At 46.8% G+C, this 24,421-nt stretch overlaps 1 protein-coding gene across 10 annotated transcripts in view; it reads left to right on the top strand.

Moving 5' to 3' along the window:
• The first annotated feature begins 2,253 nt into the window (after nucleotides 1-2,253).
• Nucleotides 2,254-24,421, top strand: part of Csf3r (colony stimulating factor 3 receptor) — a 37,721-nt gene continuing 15,553 nt past the window's right edge. For 2 of the 10 annotated variants that reach the window (XM_052177324.1, XM_052177333.1), the window contains exons 1-2: nucleotides 20,942-21,192; nucleotides 23,595-23,674. In XM_052177324.1, coding sequence (XP_052033284.1) covers nucleotides 21,119-21,192; nucleotides 23,595-23,674 — 154 coding nt within the window. In that variant the 5' untranslated portion in view covers nucleotides 20,942-21,118. Of the gene's footprint in view, nucleotides 2,402-20,941; nucleotides 21,193-21,245; nucleotides 22,511-22,968; nucleotides 23,166-23,590; nucleotides 23,675-24,421 lie in introns of those variants that run through there. The other 8 variants (XM_052177332.1, XM_052177330.1, XM_052177325.1 and 5 more) reach the window with 8 other exon arrangements.

Consider the following 24,421-nt stretch of genomic DNA (forward strand, 5'->3'; position numbering starts at 1 on the left):
ACAGAGTGAGTTCCAGGACAGCCACGGCTGCACAGAGAAACCCTGCAGGGTAGGAGGGGGGAAAAGAGAAGAAGAAAAAAAAGAAAAAGTGTAAAAGTATCTTTTATTCATCTGATGTAACTGCCATCCTGGAGGCTCACTGCCTCAGTCTACTGAGCTAGGCCTAGTCACAGAAGCTTCTGGCCTCCGTACAATCTTATCTAGGCCCGGAATGGTTTCAACCTCTGAGACTTACTGCTGAATAAGCTCACCCTTTCTAGCTCTTTCTGAACTCTGGCCGGCTGGTCAACTCAGTTGTTGTGGCTTAAAACGCCTCCCAGTGCTGACTGACTCAAACTGGCTTCTTTCAGCTTCTGACTGAATTGTTCTGCTTGGCCTCATACTAACTTTAGCAATATGTTCTAATCTGGATCCTTCTCATTGTCTGGCTCATTCTGTCTTCACCTATGTCTAGCTTGTTCTCTCTTTGCACCCTGTCTTTGTACAACTGTCCTGGTAAAACTGCCCTCTCTCTCTCTTCTCTCTCCTGCCCTCCCCTCCCTCTGCCCCTCCTCCTCCTCCTCTTCTCTCTCTCTCTCTCTCTCTGTCTCTCTCTCTCCCTCTCAATGCTACTCTCTGTTAAGTAGCCTCTCTTTCCTCTCTCTTTCCAAGAGAGTTGGGCATAATTCTGTCAAACCTTTCTCCAATTCATCACTTTTTCTGCCACTCAATTAAACGTCACTCTCAAACATTAGTGCTTCCTTCTACAAACTAACTTTACCTTCATTGTTTGGGATTGAAGGTGTGTACTAAGGGCGTGTCTGCATTCCAGCCAGAGTGGTCAAACTGCTGGATTAAAATCTCTCTACAGAGAAAAGAAAAAGAAAAGAAAACCAAACAGCAAATCTTTATAAACAGAACCTTTGGAAGACATACCAGAAGAGAATGGAAAATCATCCTGGACAGACGATTGGGTATGGCAGAAAGAGCTGTGAGCAAAGAAACAAGGATGTATCTAAATCTACAAACACAAGGCAAGAGTGATTGTGGGTACAAAGAGAACCAGAATATTGGAAGGAATAAAATCATGCCAATCTGCAGCTGGGTCAGGTGTAAGTTCTAATCATCTAGGACAATATTTCCCAGGCAAACCCTGGGACCAGCAAGGTGACTTGGCAGAAAAGCATTTGCTTCACCAGCCTGACACCCTGAGTTCTACCTTCATGGTTGAAACCTAGAGTGGAAAGAGCCTGCTCCCCAAGTGCTCCCTTAACATATACACTGGGATGTGTACATGCGCGCGCACGCGCGCCTGCCTCATACACACACAATAAAAATAAAAATAATTTTTAAGCATAATCACTAGAAGTACAGACTTCAGCAAGTGCATTCCTAACCAGCAAAGGGCGTAGGAGAGAGCAGCTGGAAAAAATTAACAAACGCAATAAATCCAGCCAGGGGAAGAACAAGGGAGGAGAGAGCATGCACAGGGGGAGGAAAACGAGGTAATAAAAGCAAGTCACAGTCCATCAATAACCACACTCCACATAAAAATTCTAAACGTGCCCTTTAAAAGACATGTTGTCGGTTAGGATTTTAAAGTTCAGCTCTTCTCTGTGTTCTTCCAACACATAAAGAGACGGGTTGGAGACTGTTGGAATACCAAGCAAAAGCATGTTCGGACCACAGGCCGGGCCACACAGGCCTGTCATCCCCACACTTGGGAGGCAGAGGCAGGGAAGTTCAAGGCCAGCCTGGTCTACAGAGTGAGTCCCAGGCCAGCCAGGACAGTATAGTAGTCCTGTCTCAACACATCTTAAACAACAAAACAAAAAAGACAATGCCGGACTCCTGAGATGGGTTTTCATGCTTATCTCTCCATGGCTTTCCATGGCCAAGCAGCCAGCATGGGACTCAGGGGTATCCAACCACATACCCCTCAAAGCTCGGTGGAAGCCTACAGAATATCACAGACTAAACGTTCCAGCAGGCACTGTGTCCCCCGCCCCCAATTCCCGCACTCCACCTATTGCCAGCACTAGGGGTGGTCTGAACACCGCCGAGCAACAGGCCCAAGCTGTCTTTAAATTAGTCACATACTAGATAAGCTTTCAAGCCTGTCTTACCTCCACAGGCCATGTTCCCTCAGTGCAGGGCTTTTTTGTTTTGTTTTGTTTTGCTTTTCCAGACAGGGTTTCTCTGTATAGCCCTGGCTGTCCTGGAACTCACTCACAGTGCCCTAGTCCCATTGTTAAGTAGCGGGAGGGCGGGAGCCCTGGAGACCCCAGACCATTCCCCAGCCCTGCCAGGACCACATCAGGGCGCCCAAGACAGGAGATCCTTGGGAAATGGGAGTCTCTCTGTGTATAGCATCAGGGGAGTCAGACACCTGCATCTCTTTGGGCACCGGAGCTGAGCTCAGGTATGAAGACATCCCTCCCAGAATCCCTACCCCTCAATCCTTACTCCCTGTATTCAGCCACTTGACCTGCTTCTCCTCAGCAAGAATGGCTGTCTCAGAGTCTCTGGGCCTCTATTTCCTCTCCCGGTTCCCTTCTGCTCTTCTTTAAACAGTTGATGCAAGACTTGGCCTGCCAGGCCTCTGCCTCTCTAGATCCACTGAGCTAGCGTCCTCGGTCTGCCTCTCCACTTCTCTCTGCATCTCTCCAGCCTGGTCGTTGTTATTTTGTTTTGGTTTGGTTTTTGGTTTTTTCAAGACAGGGTTTCTCTGTGTAGCCCAGGCTGTCCTGGAACTCACTCTGTAGACCAGGTTGGCCTCGAACTCAGAAATCTGCCTGCCTTTGCCTCCCAATTGCTGGGATTAAAGGCGTGTGCCACCACCGCCCGGCTAGCGCAGGACTTTTTAAATTAAACCTCTCTAAGAGGAAGACCAATGTAAAGCCACACCCCTGTGGATGATAAAGCTTTCCTCAAAGTAATTCATAAATCAAAGAAGAAATCATAATGGAAATTTTTATGTAAAAAAACAACAACAGAGGGGTCAACAAGATGGCCCAGTAGATAAAGGCACTTGTCACCAGTTCTAAAGAGCTGAGCTTAATACCTCCACATACACCTGGTAGAAGAAGAGAACCAACTCCATGAGTCATTCTCTGACCTCTGTGCCTGTGCACACACATACACAAGCCACACATGCAAACACACACACACACACACACACACATACACGTCTAAATAAGTTTATGTAATTTAATTTTTTTCCATTTCCTTTTTAAATAAAAAAATTTTTTAAAGTATCTGGCAAGTCAACCCTGGAGGCACACACCTTTAATCCCAGCCCTCAGAAGGCAGAGACAGGCAGATCTCTAATGAGTTCAAGGCCAGCTGAGCCTACATATCCAGTTCGAGGGCAGCCAAGATTACATAATAGAAATAACCTGTCTCAAAAGATAAAATAAAAATTGGAAAAAAAAAAAAAAACCAAAACTGCCCTTAGGCAGAAATTTCAAAAGTTGATCAGAGTTGGGGTAGTGCATATCTATAGCACTGTTGGGGTACAGTGTTTGCCAGACATGCCTTGCATAAATCATGTTTCACAGCACACACTAGTAATCTCAACACTCAAGAGGTAGGGGCACAGAGAGAGCTGCCATCCTGGGCTACATGAAACCCAGTGTCCAGCAGCAACAAATTGACCATCCTGTATTAAGTAGAGAGCCTGACAGTGGCCAGGCATGGTGACAGATATCTGTAATCCAGGCCCTCAGGAAGAGGGAAAGTTTGAGGTTTGAGGCCAGCCTGGGTTACACAGTGAGACTGGGTTGGGGGCAAGAGTAGCACTGGTTATTAGCAGAGTCTGAGGCAGGTGGGCAGGAAGAGAGTAGAGAAGAGCTGGGTGGTGAGAACAGAACAGAGGGCAGGATGCAGCTCTCCTGCTCTGACATAGCAGGGTGACTGTAATTAACAATGATCTATAGTCTATTTTAAAGTAGCTGGAAGGGAGGACTTTGAACCGCTCCCAACACAAAGAAACAATAAGCTCTAAGGAGATGGATATGCTAATTAACCTGATATGGTCATTACACATTCCATACATGTATCAAAACATCACTCTCTACCCATAAATATGTAAAATTGCAGCCAATTAAAATTAAATTAAAAACAGAAAAAGCACCGAAGTAGTACATTTAACAAAATACAGAGCCTTGAAAGTTCAACCAAAAAAATTAATAAGCTAAGCCTCCAACTTAAGGAGTTTACATTTCTTAAAAATAGAATAAGCCCAAAGGAAGTAATAAGCAAGCTAAGAAGAGAAAAATCATTAAATCAAAGCAAAAAAAAAAGGCAATATGAAAAATAAAATCCACAAGGTCAAAGATTGGTCCCTCACAAAAACTAATAAAAAGACGAACCTCTGGCAAAATGATAAAAACAAATGGGAGATGCAAAGACTCTTATTAAAAATAAAGATGGGCTGGAAAGATGGCTCAGTGGGTTAGAGCACTGCTTGCTCTTCTGAAGGTCCTGAGTTCAAATCCCAGCAACCACATGGTGGCTCACAACCATCTGAAATGAGATCCGATGTCCTCTTCTGGTGTGTCTGAGGACAGCTACAGTGTACTTACATATAATAAATAAATAAATCATTGGGCCGGAGGGAGCAGGGTAGACAAGAGACAGCAGAGATCCTGAGTTCAAATCCCAGCAACCACATGATGGCTCACAACCATCTGGAGAGCTACAGCATACTAGTATACATAAAATAAATAAATCTTTAAAAAAAAAAAAGAGGGAATTTAAGATCCAGAAGAGATTATAAATATGAAAAGAGAGAAGGTGACCAGCTCAGTCTAGCTCACACAGGCTCATCCAGGCCCAGCTCAGTCCCCCAGGACAGCATAACTCCATGCAGGAATGCGCAGACCATAAGCCAGGAAAATCAGAGCTGAGACACAAGAGCCCAGACCGAACAGCAATTTGAAGCCAGTGCCCACCCGATGAATGTCCTACAACTGTTGAGATGTCGTCTCCCGAAGCCCCACTCCCTCAGATGCTGGGGGTTGAATCCAAGGTCTGGAGAACGTTAGACAAGGTTACGCTCAACCCTGCTTGTCACTTTTTGAGACAGGGTCTCTCTAAGTTGCTCATGCTGGCCTTGAACTCACAATCCTCAGCCTCAGTCTCCTGAGTAGTAAGGACTATAGCCTGGCTTCACCAGGCCTTACCAGAATGTTTCAATATTTTGAATCTGTAAGTGAGCTTGTCTCACTCATGGACTCAATGAGAAAGACCACATTATCCTTCTCTTTTCTGTGTTTTTATATTTTTACATTTTTTCTTTATAACAAATTGACAATTTATAATCATAAGCGTTTATGGAGTGCAAAAAAAACGATGTTATGTTTTGGGAACACAATCAAGCTAATTAGCATATTTGTCACTTCAAATTGTGGTGAGAGCATTTGAAATTTGCTCTCTTAGCTATTTTGAGATGTGCAATACACTATTATTAAGTATCTTTTCAATAAATACAGAAATATTTGATGTGATTTAACACTTGTGGTTTTTTTTTAAATCATGAATGGAAAATTAAGAGGAGAAACTTAATGAGAAAAGATTATATCTACTCAAAACCTCTAGAACATTTGGATTTTTTATTACATTTATTTCTAATCTGTGTGTGTGTGTCTGTCTGTCTGCCCGTCAGTCCATTTGGCTGATGTATCTATGTCTGTTTGTCTCTGTTTGGGTACAAATGTATTACAACAAGCATGTGGGGGGTAAAAGAACAGCGTGAGACCTGGTGCTCTCCTCATGTGGTGTTTGAATCCAGAACTCGGGCTGCCAGGCTTGGGCAGCATGTGCCTTCACCTGCCTGAGCCATTTCTCCAAGCCTGGCTTTTTGTGTTTCCAGAGTGTTTTCCATGTCAGATGGGCAAGGTAGCAACATTGTGTCAAGGTAGCAACATCGTATCAAGGTGTAAGGGCGGGTGTAAGTCACACAAGGCTGTGAACATCAAGCCTCTGATCTTTTTAAAGACTTAGGCTCATAAGATTTATTTATTTATTATATGTGAGAACACTGTAGCTGTCTTCAGCCACCCCAGAAGAAGGCATCAGATCTCATTAAGGATGGTTGTGAGCCACCATGTGGTTGCTGGGATTTGAACTCAGGACCCCCTGGAAGGGCAGTCAGTGCTCCTAACTGCTGAGCCATCTCTCCAGCAGGCTCATTGCTTTTAATTGTATGTACATGTGTACATATATGTGCACATGGGTCCAGGTGCCCTCAGAAGCCAGAGCCTGTCAGATCTGGAGTTGGAGTTGGAGACTATGAACAGACAAACATGGGTGCTGGGCACCAAATTCTGGTCTCTGAGGGCAGCAAGCGTTCTTAACCATTGCACTGACCCATCTCTCCTGCCCGAAGTCATTTGTTCTTAGTGAGATCTCAGTACTCTCCTCATAGTGATGAAAAGACAAAGATCTTCTCCCCCATCACTCCTCTCTAAAGCCAGATCCACAACCGTAGCAGCAAAGACAGAGGAGGGAAAGAAGGAAACAAAGAAAGAAGGATAGCGATACTTAAGGATTTTATGTCTGCGTAGAAAACCCAAGAGCTACATGTAAATGAGAAAAAGACTTTTACTGAAGTTTCTACCTCTTTAGGAAACATTTGATTCTGATACGGTGGCCATCTGCAGTCGCAGAACTCGGGGTGCTGAGGTAGAATTGCTGAGAGGGTTTGGTTTTCTGGTTTGGTTTGGTTTGGTTTGGTTTGGTTTGGTTTTTAGTTTTTTGAGATAGGGTTTCTCTGTGTAGCCCTGGCTGTCCTGGAACTCACTCTGTAGACCAGGCTGGCCTCGAACTCAGAAATCTGCCTGCCTCTGGGCATTAAAGTGCTGGGATTAAAGGCATGCGCCACCATTGCCTGGCCATGTTTTCTGGTTTGTTGTTGTTGTTGTTTTTATTATTTTGTGCACATGTGTATTTTCCTTACATGTATGGCTGTGTACCACATCCATGAAGTGTTTCCGGAGGCTAAAAGAGAATGTCAGATCCCTGGGACTAGAATTACAGATGGTTGTGAGACACCATGTAGATACTGGGGATGGGACACACTGTAAGAGCAGTGAGTACTGCTTTTTTTTTTCTTTTAAAGATTTATTTATTTATTTTATGTAGCTGTACTGAGGGTTGTGATCCATCATGTGGTTGATAGGAATTGAACTCAGGACCCCTGCTCACTCTAGCCCAAAGATTTATTTATTGTTATATGAAGATACACTGTAGCTATCTTCAGACACACCAGAAAAGGGAGTCAGATCTCCTTACAGATGGTTGTGAGCCACCATGTGGTTGCTGGGATTTGAACTCAGGACCTTCGGAAGAGTAGTCAGCGCTCTTAACCACTGAACCATCTCTACAGCCCCACAGTGAATATTTCTTTTTTTTTTTTTTTTTTTTGGTTTGGTTTGGTTTGGTTTGGTTTGGTTTGGTTTGGTTTGGTTTGGTTTTTTCGAGACAGGATTTCTCTGTAGCCCTGGCTGTCCTGGACCAGGACACTCTGTAGACCAGGCTGGCCTCGAACTCAGAAATCTACCTGCCTCTGCCTCCCAAGTGCTGGGATTAAAGGCGTGCACCACTAACCTCGGGTCCATTGGTTCAGTCCAACCCAGGATGAGTAGTGAGTTCTAGGTCGGCTTCAAGTACTGAGTCAGACACTGCCTTGGGGGTGGGGAGGGTGCGCTCTAAGGGTTTCTATTGCTATGATGAAGAAACATGACCAAAGCAGCTTGGGAGGAAAGGGTTTATTTCTCTTACACTTCCACATCATAGCCCATCACCGAAGAAAGTCAGGACGGGAACTCTCAAAAAATAAGGCAGGGGCTGGGGAGACAGCTCAGCTCTTGCAGTTATGAGTACTGGCTGCTCTTCCAAAAGACCCAGTTTCAATTCCCAGAACCCACATGGAAGTTCACAACTGTGTATAACTCCAGTTCACAGGGAACGGATACCTTCTTCTGGCCTGCTCAAGGTACACAGTCATACATGCAGGCAAAATACTCATGAGTGTAAAAGAAAATAAAATGACTAAGAAATAAAAAATAAATTTTAAAAATGTGGATGGCTCCTGAGGAATGACACCTGAGCTTGTCCTTCAGTCCCCACAGGCACATACGTGCATGCCGCGTACACATACACAGGAAACACACAAATCCTTCAGTGAAGGTGCAGACTTAATGGATTAGAGAGATGGCTCAGTAGTTAAGAGCACTGGCTACTCTTCCAGAGGTCCTGAGTTCAATTCCCAGCAACCACATGGTGGCTCACAACCATCTGTAATGGAATCTGATGCCCTCTTCTGGAGTGTCTAAAGACTGGGACAGTGTACTCATATACATAAAATGAATAAATAAATTGAAAGAAAGAAAGAGAGAGAGAGAGAGAGAGAGAGAGAGAGAGAGAGAGAGAAAGAGCTGGGTGGTAGCGGCGCTCACCTGTAATCCCAGCACTCTGGGAGGCAGAGGCAGGCGGATTTCTGAGTTCAAGGCCAGCCTGGTCTACACAGTGAGTTCCGGGACAACCAGGGCTATACAGAAAAACCCTGTCTCAAAAAAACCAAAATCCAAACAAAAAAAAAAGAATGAAAGAAAGAAAGAAAGAAAGAAAGAAAGAAAGAAAGAAAGAAAGAAAGAAAGAAAGAAGGAAGGAAGGAAGGAAGGAAGGAAGGAAGGAAGGAAGGAAGGAAAGAAAAGAAAGGGTAGACTTGAAAATTAAATATATTATGTTTCTCTAAATTGATGAAGTCAATGGGACTCCACTCAAAATCACAGCAGAATTTCTAAGGGTCTTAGCAAGCAAACTCTAAAATACCTTGGAAGAGCAAAGATACATAAGTAGACACAACTGGAAAAGGGAGGAATGCGGAGGAAATTTTCCCTACCAAATATCCTGACAAAGAAAAGTGAAGGCATTGGGGTGGATGGGGTACATAAGACATGGTCACATGGGTCCCTGGAGCAGAATGGGCGTCTCAGAGCAGATGAGGACTTCTGTCCTCTGTAAGCATGCATGTTGTACACAGACATACGTACTGGCAAAAAAAACCATGTTCATAAAATAAAATGGAGAGAGGATGTGTTTGTGTGTGTGTGTGTGTGTTCAAGACCAGGACAACAGACCCTCCTGGACTGATAGCAAGACCCTTGTCCTACTTGCTTCCAAGAAGAAAAAAAGAACTTCTCAAAGGGCAATAACAAAAAAACCAAGGCTAAAGCTAATAGATACACATTGGACTGTACAGAGGAGGGAAATGGGTAAGCTTTGTCAAGATGTTACAGATGTAACCTTATAAATCAGGGCAGCCTCCAGTCTACAAATAGAACTAGAGCTCTCACTGAGAGCGACAGGGAAGCAATCCGTCTGTTAGTGCTGGGTTCTTCAGCCTACTTTACAAAGGTTAGACTGTCTTTTTTTTTTCGTAAAACAATTTTGGTGCAACATACTTCACATATTGTACAACTTACCCAACTAAAGCATACTGTGGGTGCTCACAGAGCTGTATAAATATTTCAGTGCATTCTTGACTCCCCCAAAAGAGATTCCAGGGGGCAACAAGAGAATCAGGGAGCAGAGAGAGAGAGAGAGAGAATGACCATTAATAATTGCTCCTACGCTCTTCTCTGCCATCTTTTTCAGTCCCTATCCCCTAACTGAACCCAAATGCTTATTCTAGTCCCTTGTTTCACACGTGTGTGCACATGTGCACGTGCGCGCACCCCTGTATGTGCATGTGCCTGTTAAGGATTGACCCCCAGACCTCCTTTGCACTGGGCAAGCATTCAGTGAATTAAACTACATCTCTAGCTCCATTTTATATATTTTTAGCGTTTTTCTTCTATCCACAAACAGTGAAATCAGGCTCAGTGAGGGGCTCTGGCTCTAGGGAAAACAGTAGAACGTGACAGAGGAGGACACCCAACACCTGGGTCTGGCCTCCTCATGTGTGTATGTAAATGAGCAAATATACACACGTTTGCTTGCACACACAAACATACATACCTGTGCGCCCACGCACACCACATCAAAATAGGTAAGGGCTAGAGAGTTGCTCTTGCAGAGAACCTGGATTCAGAACCACATCAGGTGGCTGACAACCACCTCTAACTCCAGTTCCAGAGAACCCAACACCACATCAGATACAAGGCTGAGAACCAAGAAGAACACCAACCACGTATTTCTGATTCCTGCCACACTTTGAGCTTGGGCGATGGTTCATGAGGGTGGCAGGGTGGTAGTAGAGTGTCCTGAGAGATGGAAGATACTTAGAGGTCTTAGGCAGAGAGACAATATAAACATGTGCATATGGGTGACAGTTTGCTTGTCAACCTGCAATCTGAGTCATATATTAGTCTTGAGCTCATTAGCTGGTGATAGTGTGGAAAAATACTGGGTGGAAAGGTACATGGAGGATGAATAGATTCAAGGGTGGATGAGTGGATGGGGTGGATGGATGGATGGATGAGTGGGTGGTTGAATGGATGGATGGATGGATGGATGGATGAGTGGGTGGTTGAATGGATGGATGGATGGATGGATGGATGGATGAGTGGGGTGGTTGAGTGGATGGATGGATGGATGAGTGGGGTGGTTGAGTGGATGGATGGGATGGATGGATGGATGGATGATGGATGGATGGATGGATGGATGGATGGGTGGGTGGATGGGTGGGTGGGTGGATGGATGGATGGATGGATGAGAGGTTGAGAGGATAAATGACTTAGCGGGTAGACAAATGAAGGATGAATAGATGAATTTGTGGATAGATGTGATGGGTAGACAGGTGGTGGATAGAAAAATAGATGACGGGACTAATGAGATGGCTCAGTGTTTAAGAGTATTGACTGATCTTCTGGAGATCCTGATTTCAAATCCCAGCAACCACATGGTGGCTCACAACCATCTGTAATGAGATCCAATGCACTTTTCTGGGGTGTCTGAAGACAGCTATAGTACACTTACATATATATAGTAACTAAATCTTTGGGCCAGATCGAGTGGAGCCAGAGTGAGTGGGGTCGGAGAAAGAAGAAAAAGTGTCTGAAGACAGCTACTGAGTACTTACATATAATAAATAAATCTTAAAAATAAATAAATAAATCTTTTTTTAAAAAAATTGTTAAACCAGGTGGTGGTGGTGCACGCCTTTAATCCCAGCACTTGGGAGGCAGAGACAGGCGGATTTCTGAGTTCGAGGCCAGCCTGGTCTACAGAGTGAGTTCCAGGATAGCCAGGGCTACACAGAGAAACCCTGTCTCGAAAAAACCAAAAACAAAAATTTGTTAAAAAAGAAAAACACATGGCTGAGACATGAATGGGAACAGGAAAGGTAGGCCATGAGTGTCGTGAGGAAGTCAATGAATGATTACAATAACGGGCATTCCAGGAAGCATGGGAAAATGGCACAAGAGGCCAGACGGCTATGGCTACCAGAGATCACACACCCAGCCTAGGCCTAGCAGTCTGAGCTACTCTGAAAAAGAACAACACAACCACAAGATTCCAAGTCACAGACAGCCCTTCTGCCCTGTGCCTCCCAGCCTGTCTGTGGGCAAGAGTCTGACCCTGCACTCCAGGGGTCCAGACTACAGGGGCAGAGGACAAAGCCAACGAACTAGCTACTCCCATGTACAGAACCCCTCCCTTTTCCTTCAGGATCCAGTTCAGATGGGGAAGCAGGGAGTCTGCCGATGCAGACAGTGATCCAGAAGTTTCGTTCCGCTTCACCTCTCTCTACTCTTCAGCCAGTTGTTTTGCTTCTGGCCTCTCTTCCTGGTAAGATTTTTAGAAGAGATTTACAGATACATCCATCTTCTCACTGTTACCTGCGCAGCTCAGAGCGGTGGCGCGTAAGCAGCTACCTGGTTAAAAGGAGTTGGCAGTCTCTGGGCAAACAGATCTAGATTCTTCCTCCAAAGAATTTCCTGAAGGGCAGATGCAGCCTTGCCTGGAGGTACACACCTTCACCTAAGGGACAGGATTCCTGCAAGCCAGATACAAATCTGAACAAGTATGTGTCTCAGCCTCTGATTGCCACACCAGTAGCCACCAAGACAGCCTTCCCCAACAAAACAATAGCAGCCAGGTCCTAAGATGCAGAGCTAAGTCCCCATGGGCAGTCAGGGGACATGGGTGAGCCCCTAGGCAGCTGGTAGAGCTTCTTCTCAGCTTGTGGTTCCATAATCACCTCAGCAACATTTAGAGGCAAATAAGTCCTGGTTCACTCATTGCTTGCCCTGGAGTGGCCATCAAAGACAGAGAGGGAATCCTGTCTTCTGAGTGCCAGGGTAACAGGAGAGTATGGTGCTAACTACTGCAGAGGGGACAAGACTACACTACAGCTCTGTAACTGGATGGCTGTTGATTGTTCAGCCTCTTGTGGACACCCGCTCCATGCCAGGCTCCAGAGGGTGCTGGCGTCACAGGTCTATGGGGACCTTGAGAGCCCAGTGGAACAGCATCCAACCAAGCCAGGATAGCTCATGCTGATGCTGACTTTGGAGGCATGAGGGAGACTTCGGTAGATGTAGAAATTAGAGGAAAGGCATTCCAGGCAGAGGGAAGGTACAGAAAGGAGCTGGAGCTCTAGAAAGACCATATATGATGGTCTTTCTAATGGGATGGTGACTGGCTCAAGTGTTGGGGAATCTGACAGCAACCACATGGTGGCTCACAACCATCTGTAATGAGATCTGACTCTGACGCCCTCTTCTGGTGTGTCTGAAGACAGCTACAGTGTACTTACATATAATAATAAATAAATCTTTGGGCCAGAGTGAGCAGGACTGGAGTGAGCAGAGGTCCTGAGTTCAATTCCCAGCAACCACATGATGGCTCACAACCATCTGTACAGCTACAGTGTGCTCATATACATTAAATAAATGAGTCTTAAAAAAATATCTCTTGCTGCTCTTACAGAGGATGGAATTCCATCCCAGCACCCTTGTCAGTGGCTCCAGCCCTATAGGTCCTGAAGATGTTCTCTTGCATATAGAAGGACACGCACACGCAAGCTTTTTTAAAATCCAAAAAAAAAATATAGATACAGATAATTTTTTAAGAGCAATTCTGTGGATGCCTTGAGTATGCAAATAAGAGAAAGTTTATGAAATGCTGGAGGGCATTGCTTCTGAGCCTGGAAATAAAAACTATCAAGTTCTGCATAGAAAGATGCTATTTGTTGGAAGGGTTGTTGTTGTTGGTGGTGGTGGTGGTAATGGTGGTACTGGTTTTCTGAGACAGTCTTCCTACACAGCCCAGGGTGGCCTGTGACTGGCGTACTGGGAAGATAAACATGTCCAACATACCCAGCTTAGATGCTGTTTCTGAGTTGACAATGCTGGCATTTTTTGTAAACACACTGCCCAAACTGGGTAGTCTCCAGTAAACACCTGTTTGCACAATCAAGGTCACACATGGGGATATGCTTGCACAATGACCTGTTTGCACAATCTCAGCTGACGGCTATATTCTACCCAGAGCAAGCCCTGATAGAGGAGCATAGGCCCCACTTCTGCACACTCAAGCTGCCTGGCTGACCCCTGCCCAAGCCCCTCTGGACCCAGCAGCAACTTGATCCACGCAGCAGTGCCCCATGGTCCAGATCTTGGTGTTCAGGGCTTTTGAAAATAATGCAATGCTGGGGGGGGGGGCGGGGTCCCAACCCACAGAGGCTTCCTTTGATGGAGGAAGAACAGGAACAAGAGGAGGAAGTACCTTACAGCAGATGTCTGATGCAGGTGAAGGGGTGATGTCTCATCGCCTTGAGCGCTCCCGTCCCTCATAGTTAAATACTCAAGTGTTTGCCTGGTACCTCACTCAGTTCCATGAGCCTTACTTCCAACTAATTTCACTCAAGGGTCTCATCAGGCAGATACTGTGATTCCTTTCTCTAAGCTGTCAAAACAGCCTGGGAAGGTGTTTCGGTTGCTGGAGCAGTTGCCTAGCATAGGCCAAGTCCTGAGTTGGAGCCCAACACATCATCAACTGGGCATGGTGGCACATACTTGTAATCTCAACACTCAGGAAGTGGAGGCAGGAGGATCAGAAATTCCATAAACTGATAAGATAGTTACTACATAAGATAGTTAAATGTCAGCCCTGACTACATGAGACCCTATCTCAAAAACAGAAAAGCAGGAGCTGGAGAGATGTCTCAGCAGTTAAGAGCCCTGCTGCTCTTCCTGAGCACACAGGTTTGGTTTCCAGCATCCATACAGTGGTTCAAAACTATCTGTAGCTCCAGTTCTAGGGGATCTGACACACTTTTCTGTCCTCCAAGAGTACCAGACAGGCACGTGTTACATATCTATTCACATAAAACAAAACCAACAGTTTCTTTAAAATGGGGAAGGGGACAAGAGAGACAGTGTAGCAGATAAGAGCAGTCACTTCTCTTGTAGAGGACCCAGATTCAATCCCAAGCACCCACATCAGATAGTTCACAACTACCTGTAAGCCGAGTTCCAGGAGATCTCTGTTACCCGCCGGCCTCTACAGACAGCCACATGCATGAAGTTACACATTCATACACTCTGGCACACACAGAGACTTAAAAAAAAAATCTTAAAACCAAAACAAACTATGACAAAACTGGGGCGTAGAGACCTTAAATAACTTGCCTAGGTCGCAAGAGGAGTGACAAAGCCAGCAGTGTGACTCCTGAGCCCGCACTCTCAGCCTCTCTGCTCTCTTAACTCTTGCCCAGAAAAGTACTTCCGCAGACCCAACTTTCATTTCCTCACGGCTAATTTTCATTTCAGCCCCAATAGTTCCATTTCCCAGTCTAACCAATGAGATCGGAGAAATGGTCCTCTGAAGTATCAAAACGGGCAAAGGAAGGCGTGGGGGAAAAGCCGTGTTTCTGGATGCCTACCGTGTGCTGACATCCCTGACCAACAGTGGTTGAATTCCTTTTAGTGGTTGTTCTGTTTCCTTTGGTTGGCTTGTGTTGTTCCGGGCATGGGTGGGTGTGCTGGTGTTGATGTTGATGGTGTTGTGTTTGTTTACTTTTGAGACAAGGTCTGGATTGGAAGCCCAGGCTGGCCTGGTACTTGAGGTGCAGTAAGACTTCGTGTCTCCTGAATGCCCAGATTGCAGGCCTGCCTCACCATGGCAGGCTTCAACACTGCATTTCTGAGAGTTCTTAGAATCTTCGCTTCGGCCGGGCAGCGGTGGTGCACACCTGTAATCCCAGCACTCTGGGAGGCAGAGGCAGGCAGATTTCTGAGTTCGAGGCCAGCCTGGTCTACAGAGTGAGTTCCAGGACAGCCAGGGCTATACAGAGAAACCCTGTCTCAAAGAAACCAAATCCAAAATCCAAGAATCTTTGCTCTGGAGAGCTACTATTCCTGTGGCAGGTGGGAAGGCAGAGGCGTCCCAAGGATTCTGCAGCCCCACAGGAAAGAGCACTCTTTGCACTGTGCTGAGTGGGGAGCTGAGGCCAGGGTGTAGTTTCTTCCCGACAGACTTCAGTGGAGGAAGCAAGCAGCAACCATCCACTACTCTGTTACAAGATGGGTGAGGAGACCCTATGCAGCTGGTAACCTAGATCAGGAAGGGCACTCACTTGGCAGAAAGATGACTGGGCCTCACCTGTCTGGCAAGAACAAAAGCACAGAAGTGCCACAGAGCCTAGGCAGGCTGGAAAACAAACCATTCCTCTTAGCCAGAGCAGGAGGCAACTGGAAATAGAGGCCTACACAATGGGGGAGGTAGGGAGCTTGCTAGAACCGCTGAGGTGGTAGTTCTCAACCTGTGAGTCAAGACAACTTTGGCAAGCCTCTGTCTCCAAAAATACTAACATTGTGGTTCCTTACAGTAGCAAAATGACTGTTATGAAGTAGCAACAAAACAATTTTGTGTTTGACAGTCACAATGTGAGGAACTGTATCAAAGGGTCGTAGCCTCAGGAAGGCCAAGAAGCACTGCTTCAAGGAGGCAGGAGAACAGACTTCTGAGGTTTGGCCAAGGGGGAGACAGGCTGCAGAACTGAAGGAGGGAGGAGACAGAGTTTAGAACTCTGTGAAGGCCAAAGATGGAATCATCTTTCATTGCCCCAAGAAGGAGAGGCGCAGAGGGCCCAAGGTCCTTACGCACTCAGATAAGTACTGGGCAGCCAGGAATGTTAAATTTGCAGGGTTATATACCCTGTATTCTACCCAGAAGGCAGGGAATGGAGGTGGTTTATGGGCTGATGACCTTTGCATTATCTGTATGACTGAGATCACACCAGACACCCCCACCCCACCCCCATACCTTAAGATGTCACGTGGAATGACATCTATAGAACCCATCTTTATGGACTGATGTCACATGTTCTTTACAAAGAATTTCAATGTGGTCGTGCCTTAAGCTTTATTGGTGCACACAGGGTGGAGATAACTTTTTCCCAATTGTGCTGAACTTAAAGATGTCAAAAATATCCAGGAGGTGGTGGCGCATGCCTTTAATCCCAGCACCTGGGATTAAAAAATATCCCAGCACCTGAGGGAAATAAAAAGATGTCTAAAATAATTTTAGACTCTTGAAGTTTGAACAAACACCAGCTACTGAGTCTTGGTGATGTTGAACCCGACTTCTTTCTTGTCTCACATGGAGAATCAATGCTATGCCGGTTGTGTTTTGCAGAGACCCCACCCCACCCCGAGGGGGAGGGGATTGTGATCAAATTCCGAGACAAGTCCCTGGGAATTGGAACAGTTTTGATAAAGGAAGAGCATTCGTTCAGTTTTTCAAGAACTCAGTAAGCATGGGCTGGAGACTCACACCTGCATGTTGCAGTCACTGGGAATAAAGTGGTGTGCTGATTTGGTTTTGGTTTTTATTTGCTTTGTAGTTTTTCTTTATGGTGTTTTGTTTTGTTTGAGACAGGGTTTCTCTGTATAGCCCTGGCTGTCCTGGAACTCACTCTGTAGACCAGGCTGGCCTTGAACTCAGAAATCTGCCTGCCTCTGCCTCCCAAGTGCTGGGATTAAAGTCGTGAGCCTCCACTGCCCACTTTCTTTATGTTTTTTTTAAGAATCATTTCTCTTATTATGTTTCACCTGCATGTATGTATGCACACTGCACACATGCATGGTGCCCAAGGAAGCCAGAGAAGGACATCAGATCCCCTGGAACTGGAGTTACAGACAGTTGTGAGCTGCCATGTGGGAACTGAACCTGGGTCCTCTGAAAGAGGACCATGTGCTCTTAATGGAGCCATCTCTCGATCCCTGTGCATTTGTTTTGATACACAGTCTTCTTCTGTAACCCTGACAGAACTAGAACTCACTATGCAGCTCAGGCTGGCCCCAATCTCCCGGCTATCCTCCTGTTTCAGCCTCCCAAGTGCTAGAATTACAGGGAGGGGCCAACACAATTGTCTGCTGCCTTGAACAGTACAGGCAAAAGTTTTCCACCGTAGAGGTTCAATTCCAGCAGGGGCAGGGAAAATAAATATTGGAGGAAGAAGGAAGAAGGGACAGAAGAGACTAAAGAAGGAATGAGGAACAAGGTAGCCAGAAGACTTCAATAAGAGGGTGATAGCTGAACAAAGACCTGTAAAGAGAAGGGAGTGAGCCCTCATTTCTCCCTTATTTGTGGGGAGAGTAAAGGCCAAAGAAGCAGCAAGCACAAAGGCCCTGGGGTGGTGGCAGAGGGCTTAGCAAGCCCATGAAACAAGGAAAACAGAGAAGCTAGAAGAAGCCAGTACAGGGGAGTAAGGTGGGAGTGCAGGATCTCAAAAGGCCAAGGAAGACAAGCAGATCACCGAGCAGTCTTTCACTTGGGCTCTGGGTAAGATGGGAGCCATCAGGGAGTCTGGGCAGAGGGCACCAGGACAGAGGGCACCAGCACAGTGATCATTCCAACATGTGATCATGACAATACTCAGATACAGGGGAGCCATGATGAATTTCCTGTGAACACTCACGTGCTCAGGATGCTGGGTATATTGTGAAGGAAGAGTCATAGACCTAACATGTTGCAGGTATCAGTGTGCTGGCCCCTAACCTTTATCAGGTGGTGAACTGTATATGTCTTTGAGTAGTTGAATCCTCACAAAAGCGTCTGTAGGTAATTACAAGAGAATTGTGGACATGAACAACAAAAACCTCCAACTGTTGAGAACATTCCATGTCTCTGAACCATGGTGTCTCAACACACAAGGTAGAGGGGCCTGGCATGGTAGCACCAGTCTTTAAGTCCAGCACTGGGAGGCAGAAGCATGTGGATTTCCTGTGGCTTTGAGGCCAACTTGCTCTGCATAGTGTATGTTCCAGGTTACATAGAGAGACCCTGTCTCAAAAAACCAAACACACACACACACACACAGACTCACTCATACATACACAAGAAAGATACTCAGGGAAGGAATGAGACTCGCATAACAGACTGGATGCGAGCATCTCACTTAGCTGTCTCCAGCTGTGCTAGTTAGTGTTTAACTGTCCACCTAACACAGCCTACAGTAAGGTAAGAAGAGGAACCCTCAATTAAGAAATTATCCACATCAGATCATCTTGATTGGTGTAGAACTTTCCAGCAAAATGTAAACCGTCCAATCCTTGGGCAGGAGGTCCTGTGTTATGTAAGAAAGCTAGCTGAGTGCCAGCCGGTGAGCAACCCAGTAAACCTTCCCCCATGGCTCCTGCCTTGAGTTCCTGCCCTAACTTCTCGCAAAGCTAGACCATGACCTGGAAATGTAAGCTGAAATAAACCCTTTTCTCCCCCAAAATGTTTTTGGTCATGTCTTTTACTATAGCAACTGAAAGCTGACTAGAACAGATAATTATGTACTTAGTGCCATAATATGTTGAAAGTATGTAATTTGCTTTTGATATTCATTGAAGTTTACTGTTAAGAGACTTGAGGTTGTTGTTGTTGTTGTTGTTGTTGTTTTGAGACAGGGTTTCTCTGTGTAGCTCTGGCTATCCTAGAACCTACTTTGTAGACCAGGCTGGCCTCAAACTCTTGAGATCTACCTGTTTCTGCCTCCCAATTGCTGGGACTAAAGGCATGTGCCACCACATCTGGCTGAGTTGTGAGCCTTTTAAAGTGTTGGAATTTTTAAGAATTGGAGAACTTTTAAAAGCAGACTATGTTTTACACTGATATAACCATGAGACTTCGGGTCTAAGGGGTAGAAGGTTATATTTTTTTAAAATTACCTGTTTGTGTAAAATTGACAAAGGATTGATCATAATGCTTGATTTTGTTTGTTTGTTTATTTATTTATTTATTATTTCGATTTTTCAAGACAGGGTTTCTCTCTCTCCTCTCTCTCTCTCTCTCTCTCTCTCTGTGTGTGTGTGTGTGTGTGTGTGTGTGTGTGTGTGTGTGTGAGCGCGCGCGCACTTTGGTTTTTTGAGACAGGGTTTCTCTGTGTAGCCCTGGCTGTTCTGGAACTCACTCTGTAATCAGGCTGGCCTCAACTCAGAAATCCGCCTGCCTCTGCCTCCCAGAGTGCTGGGATTAAAGGCATGGGTACCCCACCACTGCCTGGCGGGTTTGGTTTTAATAACTTGCCTCGATTTAGAATTGCCCAGGCAGCAACTCATAGTTGAGGAATTATCTTGACTCCCTTAACTGATGTGGGAAGAACCACCCCAGATATGGGCGGCGCCTTCTAGTTGCAGCCCAAATCAAGCACTGTGCCCACGGCTTTCATCTTAAGGACATGGAAGAAGGAAGACTGCTCAGTCTTTGCTTCCCTGACCTTCACCCCTGCTGCTAGTAGTCTACCCTGCTGCTGTTACCCCCACTTGATCCCTTTGCTCAGGTCAAAATCAGTGCTTCCAGTCTTTCTACACTGAGAGTGGACCAGACGCCTCCAGGTTCTTAGTGCCACCGTGGGAGTGCCGAGGCACCTCAGGATTTCCCAGGTGGGTTCTCAGTAGCTATGTTCCTATTTCCTCTGTAGTGCATACGCTAATTTGATACATTCGCGTGTGTGTGTGTGTGTGTGTGTGCGATGCATGCACGCGCACACTCACTATGTTGGCTCTGTACCTCTATAGCACTGATTCTCAACAGGGGTCACCTAAGACCATTGGAAAGCACAGATATATATTACGATTCGTACCAGTAACAAAATTACAGTTATGAATTAGTAAGGAAAATAATTTTATGGCTGGTGTCACCACAACATGAGGAACTGTATTAAAGGGTCGAAGCGTTAGGAAGGTTGGGAATCACTGCTCTAGAGAACCCTGACTAATACAACAATATATACTATTTTGGTGGTTTTCAGATTAAGAACCATTTTCCCCTCTCTTTCCTGATAGTTGAAATTATCTAGTGGGTCGTGGGGCATTTTGAAAGGGACTACAACCTGAGAAGATAAAACCAGGAGCCACTAGGATTGTACAAAGGGGTGGAGGCATGGACCACGGACTGGGAAGGGGACAGGTTCCAGTGAGAGTTTAGAAAACAGGGCTCTCACTAGAGTGCCTACAAGAGTCAGCCACAAGGGAAGAAAACCTTGAGTAAATGTTACCTGTTCTGGAATCTTGATTCTTCACAGGCAGAGGCTTCAGCCAGACTCAGTGGGAAGGGACTCCTCCACCCACCCCACCCCTCACTAATTTTCCACACCCTTTTGTCCTGCTTCGTTTTGAAATAAACACTTGAAGACCCCAGCCCTCCCTCGGCCCTGTCTTGTCTCTGGGTGCTCTGCCCTGGAGCTCAGGAAATCCGGAGAGAAGGGAGGGCGGGCCTCAGGCCAGGTTGCTACAATGCCCAGCCCTCTAAGACCCCTGAGGCAGGAAGGTCGCTAGCTCACTGGTTTCCCTCAACCTCCTTCCTGAGAGGAAGGGGCTGTCTGTGCCCCCCAAGGGTGAAGGCTCAGCGAAGTGCAGCAGGGAAACCAGGAAGGTGTCGCAATCCCGGGTCACCCCCCCTCCCGCCCCCGCCCCTGCCCCCGCCTCTGCCTGTCATTAACGACGGGGCTAGAAAGAGAAGTTTCGGGAACTTGCCCCAAGAGGAGAGGAGACAAGAGAAGAGAGAGCAAGCTTGGGGGCTGGGCACAGCGCCCTCGCCCCAGTGTAAGTAGTGGGAGCCCTGGAGGCCCCAGACCATTCCCCAGCCCTGCCAGGGCCACATCAGGGCGCCCAAGACAGGAGATCCTTGGGAAATGGGAGTCTCTCTGTGTAGAGCATCAGGGGAGTCAGACACCTGCATCTCTTTGGGCACCGGAGCTGAGCTCAGGTATGAAGACATCCCTCCCAGAATCCCTACCCCTCAATCCTTACTCCCTGTATTCAGCCGCTTGACCTGCTTCTCCTCAGCAAGAACGGCTGTTTCAGAGTCTCTGGGCCTCTATTTCCTCTCCCGGTTCCCTTCCCCTCTTAACAGTTGATGCAAGACTTGGCCTGCCAGGCCTCTGCCTCTCTAGATCCACTGAGCTAGCGTCCTCGGTCTGCCTCTCCACTTCTCTCTGCATCTCTCCAGCCTGGTCATTCTTATTTTGTTTTGGTTTGGTTTTTGGTTTTTCAAGACAGGGTTTCTCTCTGCATCTCTCCAGCCTCGTTGTTGTTGTTGTTGTTGTTGTTGTTGTTTTGTTGGTGTTGTTGAGGTATGTAGCTCTCATGAAGACGAAGCTCATCGCCATGTAGGCAGATGCTTCACAAATGCTGGCCTGCAGGGCTACACCACCATGCCTGATAATGTGGTACAGGGGATCGAGCCTCGGCCTCTGTGCCTGCTAGACAAGCACGCTGACAGCTGAGCTCTAGCCCCAGCCCCAGTTGCTTTACATTTCTGAGATAAGTTTCACCAAGTTGCCCTAAACAGATTAGATTTTCTTCTAGCACAGGCTGACCTTGAACTTGTAATACACTTGCCTCCACTTCCAGGGTAACTGCTCTCAGACCCATGCCACTGGGCCGGGCTCTGCCTCAGTCTGTCTCTATTTTTCTCTTTCCCCCAGTCCATCTATCCACCCATCTATCGACCCATTGGTCCTTTATCTCTGCCACACCTGGGGAGCTCTCTCTCCCTTAGTTTATCCCCAATGTTCCCTTCCTCCCTCTCTTCCCACAGACAGAATTTCAAAAGAGCAGGACAGGAGAGGGGAGCCCAGGGGGGAAGGCTGGCAAGGATGAGCGAAAGGAAAAGACAGAGAGGATGCTGTGGCAGGCGGGAGTTCCGGCATCAGCTGTGTCCGTGGGCACGGTGCTCAGAGTGGGCACAGCGAGCAGCTGCAGAGCCCAGCACATGGCCAGAGTCCAAGAGCCTTGAGCTAGAAGTAGACCTGCACAGTGTAGCACAGACAAGGACAGGGTGGCTGTCCCCGGAGGCTGTCCTGGGACACTAAGTCCTCCTGGTTCCATTGCCTGATTTCCTGCCTTTAGGGCTCGCACAGATAGCCCACTGCTTCTGAGAGCTTGTTCCTCGAGCACCGTGCCAAAGGCTTTCATCTTAACTGTCTCGCTTCATCGTTGTAGCATTGCTGGGACAAGAGTGGTATTGTTAAGCCCCTTTTCCCAAATGGAGAAATTGAGACTCAGAAAGGTGAACCAGGCAGGTAAGTGTCGGAGCCAGAGTCAGAACTGGGCTCCCAGCCTCTTTGCCACCCCCAGAGCTTCCATAGAGGACTGTTCTGATGTTAAACATGCCAGCCCCAGGCAACCTAGAGAGGATGCCTGACCTCCTCTGTCCTGATTTCTGCTCTTGACATAAGCCTGTGGGAAGGATACAGTGGTACCAGTTACGGGGTACCAGGTACCCCTACTACAACTACAAATGAGTGGAGAGAGGAACCAGCATCCTGAGCCCTGGGGGCTAAGTCTTTCCCCACTCAGTGTGTCCGTGTGTGTGTGTGTGTGTGTGTGTGTGTGTGTGTGTGTGTCCATGCGCGCGCGGGAGATGATCAAACTGGCATGTTGACGTGAGGTTATTTTCTGAGGTTTCCATTGCTATGATAAAACACCCTGACCAAAAGCAACTTGGGAGGAAAAGGTTTATTTCACCTTACACTGCCAGGCACCAGTCCATCACTGAAGGAAGTCAGGGCAGGAATTTGAGACAGGAGCTGGTGCAGAAGCCGTTGAAGAGCGCTCCTACTGGCTTGTTCCCCATGGTTTGCTCAGCACTGGAACCACCCATCCAGGGGTGACACTACCACAATGATCTGGATCCCCCCACATGCAGCGTCAATCAAGAAAACGTACCTACCACAGGTTTGCCCACAGGCTAATCTGGTAGAGGTATTTTCTCAGCTGGTTTCCTCTTGCCAAATGACTGTAGCTTGTATTATTGACACAAAACCAGCCAACACAGTTACAAAGTAAAGATTAGTAAACAGATATAGGAAGCAAGAGGGAAGAAAAGCTTGCGCCCTCCTGGCTCCATCTCTGTTCTTTCTGGAAGGCAGATTTGACCTTGGTGGTGTGTTGCACACATAGACATCTATCTCCTTGATGCCCTGGTAAGGGAGAGCCATTGATATGACTCATCTCATGTCTTCCTCTCGAAGGCAGTATAGGCCAGTGTTACCTCCATGTTGCAAACACTGAGACTCGGGGGTCAGGTACCCTGCCCAGACACTGGCAGAGCAAGGCTCTGGCTGCAAAGCCTGTTCTTAACCATCTCTCACTGCCTCCAGATAGGCACCAAGCTGGCAAAATGGTGGGGCTGGGAGCCTGCAGCCTGACTGGAGTTACCCTGATCGTCTTGCTACTCCCCAGAAGTAAGTCAGGGGCTGGGGAGGAGAATTAAAAGGGAGGTGTTGGTCCCCCAAGCTGCTGTGTGCCAGACCTTGGAAGTCAGGTGGTGAACAAATCAGCCAAGGCCTCTACATCACAGAGCTGAGAGGCAGCAGTGCAGTTATGACTCTAATTACAAAGGGATGTCAGAAAGCCAGGATACAGTCTGGTTCACCAGGATGCCCGTGTGCTAAGCTGGTGAGAGAGGGTCTACAGAGCACCATGAAAGGGAGGCGGCCGGGCAAATACCCACAGACAGGAGTGAGCACATTGATCCTCCAGGAACAGACTGTGTGTCTGCAAGCAGAAACCACAGTCAGAGCTGGAACAGTGAGGGAGACCAGGAGCTATGTGAGGGATCTGGAAGTCCATCCGGACCTTGGCTGCCTGCACTGACCTGACAGCTGCTGTTTTTCACAATTGTGTTAGAACATCTGGGTCTCTTAGCCGGGTGGAGGTGGAGCACACCTTTAGTCCCAGCACTTGGGAAGCAGAGGCAGACGGATCTCTCTGCGTTCTAGGCTAGCCTGGCCTACAAAGTACATTCTAGGACAGTCAAAGAGTCAAAGAGAAAACCTATCTCAAAAAACCAAAACAAAAATAAAAAAAAAAAAAACAAATAAGGAAAATGAGCCTAATGTTGACTCACTTTAGACAAGCACTGAGAGTTATTGTTCACAGCCAGGACCTTGATAATGCCAACCACCCAGCCACAGGAGGCTGGAATATGG

This window comes from Apodemus sylvaticus, chromosome 3 (genome assembly GCF_947179515.1).
Source record: "Apodemus sylvaticus chromosome 3, mApoSyl1.1, whole genome shotgun sequence".
NCBI lineage: Eukaryota > Metazoa > Chordata > Mammalia > Rodentia > Muridae > Apodemus > Apodemus sylvaticus.